This window comes from Staurois parvus, unplaced genomic scaffold, assembly GCF_062004578.1.
Source record: "Staurois parvus isolate SC_StPar_1 unplaced genomic scaffold, SC_StPar_1.0 ptg000908l, whole genome shotgun sequence".
Classification (NCBI taxonomy): Eukaryota; Metazoa; Chordata; class Amphibia; order Anura; family Ranidae; genus Staurois; species Staurois parvus.
In genome coordinates, this window is record NW_028318704.1 from 182,604 (window position 1) to 195,423 (window position 12,820).

Here is a 12,820-nt window from a genome sequence, read left to right on the forward strand (position 1 = left end):
GGACCAAGCATAAACTCTGTCCAAAATGGGAATGAAGATGAATGAACAACGCACGTAAATCAAAACGATGCAAAAAACCTCCCAAATAATATTCCTCAATTCAAATATTAACTCCAAAACAAAAATTGTGTAAACAAAACACACACGTGACCACAAGTGTGTTTTGCGTATATAACTGTCACAGAAAATAAACATAAAAAATTATGATAAATGCATGACACTAAAAAAATATTGTGTATAGAATTAAAATACGTGAACAAATGTCCACATTGGTGTTGAAACACCACGTAGTCCAATGTGTCAAACACCCGTGAACGTGGGTGGTGGATGTGCGTGACCACAAAAAGATATCCACAAATAGCTGTAATACCTGCTCACCTCCTTGCTTTGACCCGAAAACGGCCAAAACACCTGTAGGATCACCAAACTGGATCCTCCATGAATAAGACTCCTCTGCCACTGCGTCCCTCTCCCATCTGTCCTGAGTCCAGAGAAAAGATGGCTAACAAAACACACAAACAGCACCACGCCAGGACCGCTCATGGTCAACCAGCTCGTTACTCCCTGGATCTTGCAACTACTATAGCCTGGGCTCAAGCTGGTAGCAGCATCAGGAAGAAGAAGGAGCCGCGGTCCGCTCTCCGAACATCAATCAGATGTGTGAGGTATGTGATATACATACATACATTGATCTAAGCCAGGCCAATGTAACTGTGCAAGAAAAAGCAAACCTAGTATTCAACTTTAATAATAAAATAGGATTTGTTCATTCTTCCCATCTACTCTGCAATACACAGATCTGATTTCACATATGGCAGAATCAGTTTAACAAATACTTTTATTAAACACTTTTTTTTTGTTTATTATAGACAAAGTAGGGAACAGCTGGGACTATAAAATTGTTATTGCTGTGTGGACCCTGTCAGGGAAATTTCCCTCCAATTCCTTTCTTTTGAGGAGTGTCAGACAGAACAGGAAGTATGATAAAATCGTTCAATCAGGTAATAAACACCAATAAAAATTAATCCATCCAAAATGAATACAGGAAGGGGAGGTCCTTAAACAGAATAGTAAAAATAAATTTATATCTAAAAATGATCCAAACATCCTGAACAAAGTGCTCATTATTCAATAGAAGACGGGTCCACCTGAAAGTAGTGAATAAAATGCTAAAACAAGCCGGCAGATTGAAAGCAGAACGGCTCAACATCTTCCATCTCCTTGTTGATGATCTTCAGACAATTGTCATCCTGTAAAGACAGAGATTTATTTTTGGTTGTACTCCAATGTAAATGTTAAAATATAAATGACAGAAGTCTTTGTACTAACCAGGACCTCTGATCTGACACTTTGTCACCTTTCTTGTGATGGGGCCCAATGTCACCAATGTAGAGGAGAATATGTGAGCTGATAGTATTAGTTATTGTAATATTTACATAAATAATTTTATATACCTTTAACCGCTTCCCGCCCGTCCTATAAGAGAAGTACTACAGGGCGGAATGGGTGCCCAAAATCACTATATATATATATACACACACGTGATTTTGCAGTTCCGGGTAGGGGGTGAGCCGGTGATTGTCTAGCATCTCCGACGGGGGGTGGGGGTGGGAGAACTGTTTCTGTCAGCTCCTGCACACTGCTTTGCATGACTATGCATAGCACAGCCATGCAAAGCAGTGTGCTTACAGTGAAATACACACACACGGCGCCATAGTAAAACAGCACACAGTTAACCCTTTGATTGCCCCACATGTTAACCCCTTCCTGCCCAGTGCCATTAGTACAGTGTCAGTGCTTTTTATTAGCACTGATCACTGTATTGGTGTCACCGAGGATGTCAGAGACACCAAGTCAGTCCCCCCCCAGTGTCAGAATGCCCGCTGCAGTCCCACAATAAGTCACTGATCGCCGCCATTACTAGTAAAAAAAAAATATTCCAGTTTATATTCCACCATTTGTAAACGCTATAACTTTTAAGTAAACCAATTAATTTACACGAATTGGGATTTTTTTTTAGCAAAGACATGTTGAAGAATACATTTTGGTCTAAATTTATGACAATTTGATTTTTAAAAAATTGTTTTACTGGACAAGTTTAATAGAAAAAAAGTAAAAAATACTGGTTTTTTTTTTTTTCAAAATTGTTGCTTTTTTTAATAGCACAAAAAAATAAAAGAACACACAGGAGATCAAATATCCCCAAAAGAAAGCTCTACTTGTGGGGGAAAAAAAGGACCTAAATTTAATTTGGGTGCAGTGTTGCATGACTGTGCAATTGTGAGTTAAAATAACGCAGCGCCGTATCGCAAAAAAAATGGCCTGGTCAAGAAGGGGGGTAAATCCTCTGGAGGGCAAGTGGTTAACATTTCACATTTTTCTGTTTGCTGCACCATATTTCCAGCGCTGCAATATACTGTATATTGTACCGTAAGTCCCTGGGTGGCAGGCTTGTAGACGGTGGATACAGTATGTGTCACGTTGGGTTTTCGCCTACACATGGTGAGGGGCTCCAGGGTTTGTGTCTAATATATCAGTGGGGAACCCCGCTGACAGCTGATGACTCATAGATTGTAAAGGAATGGGTGGCCATGGAGTCCTCAACAACCCAGGACAGTACTGACAGATACCAGTACATACCGCATGCCTGGACCACTACTTAAATTACCGCATGCATTTAATTATTTTTTTCCTTTTCTGAATTGACTTTAAAGTCTCTATATGCGGTATTTACCGAGTGTTTTTGCAGTACATACCGCATACTAGCAATAGTGAATTGACATTTTCAGTATCACATGTGATATGTGGTCATGTGACTGACTTAACTCCTCCGATAACCTTTAGTGAATTGTGCCCACACTTTCATAAAGAATATCAGATGGAGTTTTTTCTCCTCAAAATATCACTCAGGTTGCCAATAGATGTGAGTTTCAATGAGATGTCTACTGAGAAGAGCGGGGAGAAAATCTGTTCAAGGTGGTGATAAGGGAACATATGAAATAATAGAGGGTGGTAATTAAATAAACAGGTAATGTTCAATTCATGAGGATAAAGAAAGATGTCACAGCAATGTGATAATCAGTGACATAGAATACAAACATGCGTACTACTGTACATAACTAGACAGGAGACAGACTTATAATAGTAATACAAAGCAGACAGCTGGGTAATGACATTCAGGGACTCACATTCAGTTGTTGGAGGAGTTAGAAGAATTCTCTTCATTGTCTGCAGATAGAATGTGTTGGTAACTATGGTTAGTTTCAGCCTACAGAAATATGAATGCCTGCCCTCAGACAGCCTCTTACACACAGATAGTTTGACCCATCAGTACCAATTCCCACAGGAATCCTGTGATCGGGGCATACGTCCACCCATCATGTCATTTTACCTGTCATAGATCTGACCGGCTGCTGGAAGCAGAACAGGATGCTGCACCTATGCCTCCCGGTAGTCCAAAAACACAAATCTGATGCTGATGGACCAAAGCACCCGTGTGCATGTAGCCTGACCAAACAGAGAAAATTCTGAAGAAAGCAGGTAAGTCATTGACCTCTATCACACCATGTATGTATGAATTGGCAATTAGGAAATATATATCATAACAGGTGATGGGACGAGCAAAATCACATTTTCACTACTTCATGCTGAATGAAACATTCCCTTTCTTCCCCCACAATGTCTATCTCACCCGTCACTCTGTCCTTTACAACTGTCACTTAACCCGGCCATGGACGGAGAGATTTTCTTTCCTGCAAAGTCGCTTGACAGCCGGATTGTACTCAGGTTGATCGATTAATCAACTCGGTTACATTCAGCCCGCTCATACAGGGTTCAAATCTGGACTGGTTTAGCAGGGACCGGCCGAGATTTGAACCGACATTGGTCAGCTTTACTCATAGTATCTTTAAAGATGCCAAACCTGCAGAGAAGCCAAGGAAGGCTCGCAGTAACTCTCCTACTACCTGCAGCTTTCCCTGCTTCCTCCTGATGATCGCAAACATCACTACTGTATACTGTAATGAGTAGAAGAGGTAAGTGTTCCTTTTCTTTTCTGCAGATATGGCATTTGTAATGATACTTTGTGTAAACGAAATCCCTTTACCCCCCGAGGTGATCAGTCCATCTACCTGTATGTACAAAATATCATTCACAGAGCACCAATAGAGAAGGATGAATGAAAGACAATGAAGAATAAATGGATCTCACTTCTATCCACACTGCAGGTCCCAGTGAATTGGGATGTATAGGAAACCTCTGGTGGATGGAGATCTCTGTGTGTTCCTACATGGGGGGTACCAAGCAGGGACTCACTTTGGAAAGAGGCTCCGATAGGATTTGTAGTACATCAAAAATGCCCCACTATGCCCACCCAGCTATTTTTTTTTTCCCTGCTGCTAAACGCTACTGCTGCTAAAAGCTTCTAAAAGTCTATGTGTGCATGGACACATAGGATAATATGGAGGGCTGTTTTGAAAAAAAATAAAAAATAATATCGCCTGACGCCCCTAAACATGGCCGGAAAAAAAACGCCCTGTGCGCATGAGGCCTTATAAAGAGAAAAAAACAAAAAAAACTGTATTTATAATGGTTTTTATATCTATACACAAATGTTTTGCCTTTCATTTATATTTTAAACTGAATGGGTTGTTTTACAAGGGAGGGTTCACATTTACTTTAATGAACTGGAAAATAGATCATCACAGAATGAACCTGCAGCATGCAATCTGTTTCTAGATAATTTTCACTCCTGTCCCCAGTGCGATCTCTGTAAACAATGTTGCCTCAATATCAGATCAATATGCATCACTCTACAGCTCAGCCCCCATAATATAACACTGCAGAGGGGACAGAACACATAATAATGTTACTTACTGGGAGCCGGAACATAAATATTGCGATCAGCAGGCGTCTTTCCTAAAGTAAACCAGAATTTGATACATTAGGAACCAGAAAATTGTTTTTGAAACTCTTCATATATAATAAGTCACGCAAATATCTTCAATTAATTATCACATTAAAAGTATACATCTCTATTGTGTATTTGCTGGTACTTTGTTTTTAATGAAGTGGAGACCTTCGGATGGTTTTCACTGATGCTGGTCGGTGAGATTTCCTGTTACAAATGACATCAATGGTCTTCACAAATTGCCCTAAACTTTAGATAATCCTGACCAATATCTGTACAATATCTGTTCCAGCCGTTTGCCTGTGTTACCGGAGCCACCCTGGACTTCACTGTGAGGGACGCGGTTTATGAGGATAATAGCAGGAAGCTGTTCTTGTTGTGAACTGTTTACTGAAGTGATGATTCTCAGCCAGACTTCTAATAGAGACTATACTATACAGCCACATGTTACCATGACTGAGCCACATAGACATTGCTGGGAGGACTCCCATGTTAGTGCAGCTTTCATCATCTATTGTGTATTATTCTGCAGTGTATTCATGCTTTCCCCATTCTGCACCTGTTTTGCATTATAGATTCTAACATTGTACCTGTTTAGGCTGGCCATACATTATACAATTTTCCTTTAGATTTACCAAAACATTATCATGAGGTCAAAGCTAAACACTTTCAATTTGTATGCAATCAGGCAGGCCCTTGCACTACATAGGTGAAGGTAGATCTAAAGGAAATTGAACAAGAAAACTGTATAATGTATGGCCAGCTTTAGTGAACTGCAAGTTACAGCCACCGTCTGGCCAATTACCAATTCCGTTACAACTTTAAAATCTAACATACTGAACTAGGGACTGTAATTGGAGAGCTTGCTTGTAGAAATGTTTGATAACAGAACCATATGAAGGCCTTTAAAAAGGGATACTAAAAGGTTCTTTTTTTTTTTAATAAAATAACAAACAGGTTATACTTACCTGCTGTGTGTAGTGGTTTTGCACAGAGCAGCCTGGATCTTTCTTTTCTTGGGTCCCCTGCTGGCGTTCCTCCTGTCAGGTGTCCCCCATAACAAGCAGCTAGCTATGGGGGCACCCGAGCAGGTGTGTTCCCAAGTCGTTGCTCTGTGTGTCCATTCACACATGGAGCTGCGACTTGCCCCTCCCCCCATTGGCTGACTGGCTATGATTGACAGCAGTGGGAGCCAATGGCTCCCGCTTGCTGTCTCAGCCAATGAGGAGGCAGAGACCCGGGACAGCCAAGGCTGTTGTGCTCATCGCTGGATCTCAATGGGGTTCAGGTAAGTAATGAGGGGACAGGGGGCATTGCTGCACACAGGTTTTTTCCCTACATGCATAGAATGCATGAAGGCAAAAAATCCTTGAGTATTTACAACCACCTTAAATATCCCTCTGTGCTGACACATCATTTTCTTCGTTGTCCATATACAAGGGCTTCCTGCTGATCAGTGTGTAGAACTCATGTCTGGTTCTCCTATATGATGAATAGAGCTCTGGTGTGTAATGTGCAGTAATCTCACCTGAAGCGGAGCGTTTCCTGTATATGACGACTCCAATAACGGCTCCGATAATCAGCGCTACAGCAACAACCACAACAACCCCGATAATTATAGGAGTATTGTCCTTAGGGGGATCTGGGGGAAACACAGAAGTAACATGATGTGAGATCTACTGACAGTCTTGTGTATTTAGTCCCAGAATCAGCTGATTACAGGTCATAGAAGCACATTGTTCCTGCATTGTTCCATCATATCATTACAAGTGCACATTATAATTCACTAAATGAGATATAATGGTCTATAATGAGGAAACAGACCTGACACTTCATAAACATGTGTGCGGTGTTGGGGGGAAACATGAAGGATAACAATCACCAGTCCACCATAAATAACACAGTGCAGTCAGCAGGCATTAGTGTGATCATCGTGGAAGGAACACCTCGGGAAGGGTGCAAATTCTTCCAAATCATTTACAAAGAGAAGGTGTGCTAAAGAGGTTCTATATACAGAATAATGTTTGTGTACAGCACAGTGCACTGGTATGGTACAGCAACTAATAGTAGAAGCAGATAACTGGGGCCAATTCTCACTGTAACAGAGCTTTCTGAATGGACCATCAATGCACCTCATTGCACAACAAAAGGTCCTTCCCCATTACTATACAGCCCAGCTACAGGAGTTAGTCAACATCTACCCTTGTAGTGGGAGTAGGTCTAGGGGGTAGAATCAAACAATATAATTAACCCTCACCCCCAGTCCAGTGTTGTCCTCTTCTACACCCAAAGCTCCAGCCTATGTGTGGTCCTTTCACTATTAACTCTCCATGGAGGGGGCAAGAGTGCGACCACGGCCATGAGCAGCTTAGCCAGTTCTGGAGTTTTGGTGGTTGTACCGGAGTGATTCCTGCAGCTGCAGGCATCCCCCCGATACAGATTGCTTGCACAAGCAGCAGGAGGGGAGCCCCCCCCCCCTTCCAGCTGCCTTCCACGGCTCTCTCGGGATCTCCCATCCCACCAGGATTTTTGATCAACCAGCCGGTGTGTCCAACATTTACTTGGATGTCATGCTGACCCTCTGGTTTCATTAATTTCCATGTCATTGACCTGGAACAAAATATCCAAATCAACTAAGTCAGAGTGAAATTTGGACTCCTATTTGTATACCTGTTCTAGGTTTGTGAAGCCAAAAGGGTCAGTGTGACAAACAGGCAATTATCAACCAGTCAGCAATGGCAGCCTCTATGGCCTCCTTTAAAGTGTTACAAATCCCAGGACCCTGCATTCACTATATCTGGTCTCCCCGGACCCTGCATTCACTATATCTGGTCTCCCCGGACCCTGCATTCACTATATCCGGTCTCCCCGGACCCTGCATTCACTATATCCGGTCTCCCCGGACCCTGCATTCACTATATCCGGTCTCCCCGGACCCTGCATTCACTATATCCGGTCTCCCCGGACCCTGCATTCACTATATCCGGTCTCCCCGGACCCTTCATTCACTATATCCGGTCTCCCCAGACCCTGCATTCAGTATATCCGGTCTCCCCGGACCCTTCATTCATTATATCCGGTCTCCCCGGACCCTTCATTCACTATATCCGGTCTCCCCGGACCCTGCATTCACTATATCCGCTCTCCCCGGACCCTGCATTCACTATATCCGCTCTCCCCGGACCCCGCATTCACTATATCTGCTCTCCCCGGACCCTGCATTCACTATATCCGCTCTCCCCGGTCCCTGCATTCACTATATCTGGTCTCCCCGGACCCTGCATTCACTATATCTGGTCTCCCCGGACCCTGCATTCACTATATCTGGTCTCCCACAGTACACACAACATGGAAATGCAATTATTTTAGTAAATATAAACTGCCTAATACCTTTTCTCACCAGCAGTATGTAGCAGTCTTGTGACTTCTATCAGTGTCTGGCTGAGCACTGGCTACTCTTGTAGGAGGAGTTTTCATTCTCCGACTATCCTACAAGGCTGCATAGCCCCAGTCCATCTATCTGGACAGCGCTGATTGGCCCTGTGCTGATCACATGCACCCTCCCAAAAGAAAAAACAAAAATCACACCTATCAATACACAGTAAACAGAGCATGTGTAGACTTCCCACTGCTGCTCTATCTATGGCTGATGGATTGGGGACAGCAAAAGAAGGGCAGGATCAGAGAAGACAGGATCAAACAGCCTTTTTTACACAAGGCAGAGGATTACCCTCTTAAGTTCCACAGTGAGTATAATAAGTATGATTTACAACATATACAGACTAATTTTACTGTTGTGGGTTTAGTAACACTTTATCTGTAAATTCTCAGTTATATATGAACTAACCCTTTAAATCCAGAGTTACCGAGGTACAAAAGAAGAACAAATACCTCCATTGACAATGTTACAGAATAGAACATGGGAGAAATACTTTTACTAATGATTAATATATCAAGAACAATATATCTTATATATCTGACAGTGATCATTGGTACAATATGAAATGATGACATGCCAATGACATGGAGATTCTGGAATTTTCTACAGATAACCATACAAAGGCAGATCTTTCATTGTAAATGGATTTCAAATCTCAACAAATCACCGACCAGCCACAGTGCTGGGAAATACTACCCCAGATACTGCTGTGTACGGTCTGAATGCTATTTCTGTATCTCAGTACTTTGTTTTGTTCCTCGGTTGCACTCGTTCTCATTCATTTAGTGACACAAACACAGCCGGCTTATTACAAAGGATGTTTCCATTTTAGCATTACTTGTGATAAACACACAGGGGGAGATTTACTAAAACCGGAGCACTCAGAATCTGGTGCAGCTGTGCATGGGAGCCAATCAGCTTCTAACTTCAGCTTGTTCAATGAAGCTTTGACAATAAAACCTGGAAGCTGATTGGTTTCTATACAGAGTTGCACCACATTTTAGTAAATAACCCCGTGGTGTATGGACAGATAGAAGTCCTACTTACTCACCCCATTTCACACTGAGAGTCTCATCCCCCAGACTGCTGTGGTCCACATGACAAAAGTAAGTGTCTCCCTCCTTGGTTGGGACTTCCACACTGACTCTGATCTGATAGGTGCCATCAGGATGGGGGAGAATTGGACTCATTTCATCTGAAGGAACATGGTCCTCCCCATTCCTCATCCACTTCACATCCACAGGTCGGGGGTGAAACCCGTACACCAGGCACTGAAGTCTGGTCACATCATCCGACTGACGACGGCCCCACACCTTCACCTCTGGACGCACTGAGAGAGAGAAAACAAGGTATGTGATCTACTGACAAATGTAATCTATGTTCTCCTATGAGATGAATGTGGACACATACAGTATGATGATCTCCAGCACAGAATTATGAGGCCACAGTCCCCACCATTCACTCTAATAGAAGGTGAGCTGTCAGTGATGTCAGTGGGGTGTAGATCCATCAACACAGAGCAGTCCTGAGGACATCCCTTCAGAAGACGATCCATCATGCATCTCATTGACAGGAAGCGGCCTGTCTGACTCCCAGGATGGCTCACATTGATCAGCGCTTTTGTCTTTTAACCACTTGCCCTCCAGAAGATTTACCCCCTTGCTGAGGAGGCCATTTTTTGAGATACAGCTCTGCGTTACTTTAACTGACAATTGCGCGGTCATGCAACACTGCACCAAATGGAAATTTATGTACTTTTTGCGCTAGAAACAAAAAAAGAGTGACAATTTTTAAAAAAATATTTTTTATTTTCGGCTATAAAACATATCTAATAAAAAAAATTAATCAAATTTCTTCATAAAATTTAGACCAAAATGTATTCTGCTACATAGTTTTTGTAAAAAAAAATCCCAACAAGTACAGTGGGGCAAAAAAGTATTTAGTCAGCCACCAATTGTGCAAGTTCTCCCACTTACAAAGATGAGAGAGGCTTGTAATTGGCATCATAGGTAGACCTCAACTATGAGAGACAAAATGAGAAAAGAGATCCAGACAATCACATTGGCTGATTTGGAAAGAATTTATTTGCAAATTATTGTGGAAAATAAGTATTTGGTCAATATCAAAAGTTCATCTCAATACTTTGTTATACAGTTGCAAGAAAAAGTATGTGAACCCCTTGGGATTACGTGGAGTTTTGCATGAATTGGGCATAAAATGTGCTCTGAACGTCATCTAAGTCACAACAATAGAAGAACACAGTCTGCTGAACATAATACTACACAAACATTAGATATTGCCATGGTTTAATTGCACATAACATGTAAACATTCACAGTGCAGGGAGGAAAAAGTATGTGAGGCTCTAGCTTAATGACTTCTCCCAGCGCTAATTGGAGCCAGGAGTGAGCCAACCTTGACTCCAATCAGTGTGATGATATTGGATGTGTTGCTGACAGCTGTCCTGCCCTTAAAAAACACACACCTGTTTTGGGTTTACTGGTTTCAAGAAACACTGTCTGACGTGAACCATGCCTCGCAGAAAAGAGCTCTCAGAAGACCTACGATCAAGAATTGTTGACTTGCATGAAGCTGGAAAGGGTTACAAAAGTATCTCCAAAAGCCTTGATGTTCATGTGTCCACGGTAAGACAGACTGTCTTGTGGACTCGATAAGTTTAACTTTCCTACAGACTAAATAATTGTAAAGGAAATTTGTAAATTCTGCATTTTATTTTGTGTGCTTTGCCTATGTATTGTACACTGCACTCATTGTGCACACGGCACTAATAACACTGTTCAACAGGTAAAAAGTTTTGGGCATAAAATTAGCTAATCTTACATAATTTTGGGGTGCTGAAAACGAAAATGACCCTAAAAAATGTTGATTGGCTCTAGTTTCCATGATATATTCACCCATCTAATGACGTAAGCCATTCAAAATTATGATGCAACTTCAGCTGCATATTGCGCAATTGATACTGGTGACCAATAGAAAATTGCATGTATACTGAGATGATGCAATATTAGCCTTTAATTGCATCACTTCACTGCATAAAAGCTGCAGTATCTGTAGCTGATTGTAGTTCGACAGCGTCTTTACATTTCGTTTTATGCTTATATAGGCTACTCAGTAATGCCTCGAACTTGTGTGAATAAAGCAGATAATTTCTGCTATATCTGCGGTGAAATAACTTTTATCTCACAAAAAAGGAGGATAACAGGAATGATTAAGAAAGCCTACAACTTGTATTTTGGCTGCAAGATAGGAGACCAGGACAAGAGCTGGGCACCACATATATGCTGCAATTCTTGTGGGACGGCACTGGAGCAATGGTTGAATGGAAAAAAGGCATCTATGCCTTTCGCTGTGCCAATGATTTGGAGAGAGCCAACAGATCATGTTAGTAATTGTTACTTTTGTATGGTGCCTCCAACAAAAGGGCTAAATAAGAAGAAAAAGTTATCTGTGCACTATCCAAATATTCCATCGGCAATACGTCCAGTTCCTCATGGAGAGGGGCTACCAATTCCTAAAGCACCAGAATCCTTCGTGGTTGAGTCAAGTGAGGAAGAACCTGAAGCGTGTAGTCATCAACCGTCAACCTCACATGACCCAGACTTTCTTCCATCCACACCCACTGAACCCCACCTCATTACACAAGTGGAATTGAGCGATCTTATCAGAGACCTGGATCTTCCAAAGAACAAGGCAGAGCTTTTGGGGTCAAGACTACAACAGTGGAATCTCCTAGCAAGTGATGTTCGTACGTCTTTCTACCGTCATCGTCAGAAAGATCTGATCCCATTCTTCGTCCAGGAAGGTGATATTGCTGTATGTAACAATGTTCATGGTTTAATCTCAGCCATCGGCGTATGCTATGATCCCGATGAGTGGAGGCTGTTCATTGATGCTTCAAAGGCGAGTCTTAAAGCTGTTTTGCTCCATAATGGCAATCAGCTGCCGTCAGTTCCAGTTGCTTACGCAGTTTCAATGAAAGAAACGTATGAAAACTTGAAAGAGCTTTTAAGGTGCATCAACTATGATGAACATCAATGGTCGATTTGTGGTGACCTGAAGGTGATTGCTATCCTACTTGGACTTCAAGGTGGATATACTAAGTACTGCTGCTTCCTCTGTGAGTGGGACAGTCGTGCGAGAGAAATGCACTATGCCAAAAGAGACTGGCCATTACGCCAGTCATTGCAGCCTGGAGAAAAAAATGTTAACTATCCAGCACTTGTAGACAGCAATAAGATCTTATTACCTCCATTACACATCAAGTTGGGATTAATGAAAAACTTTGTTAAGGCAATGGACAAGAATAAAGCAGGTTTCAAGTACCTGATTAGCAAATTTCCAGCACTTAGTGCTGCAAAAATAAATGAAGGAGTCTTTGTTGGGCCACAGATTCATAAACTTATTCATGATGATGAGTTTCTTTCTCTGTTGCGTGGAAAGGAAAAGGCTGCC

The 12,820-nt window shown here is 42.0% G+C and overlaps 1 protein-coding gene across 1 annotated transcript in view; it reads right to left on the reverse strand.

Moving 5' to 3' along the window:
* Window positions 1-820: 820 nt before the first annotated feature.
* LOC149442150 (class I histocompatibility antigen, F10 alpha chain-like) overlaps window positions 821-12,820 on the reverse strand; it is a 49,595-nt gene continuing 37,595 nt past the window's right edge. Inside the window, exons 2-6 of the mRNA XM_089656469.1 lie at window positions 9,400-9,678; window positions 6,438-6,551; window positions 4,876-4,917; window positions 3,189-3,228; window positions 821-1,250 (exon numbers count right to left, since the gene is read on the reverse strand). Of these exons, the coding sequence (XP_089512595.1) occupies window positions 3,191-3,228; window positions 4,876-4,917; window positions 6,438-6,551; window positions 9,400-9,678 (473 nt within the window). The 3' untranslated portion in view covers window positions 821-1,250; window positions 3,189-3,190. The remainder of the gene's footprint in view (window positions 1,251-3,188; window positions 3,229-4,875; window positions 4,918-6,437; window positions 6,552-9,399; window positions 9,679-12,820) is intronic.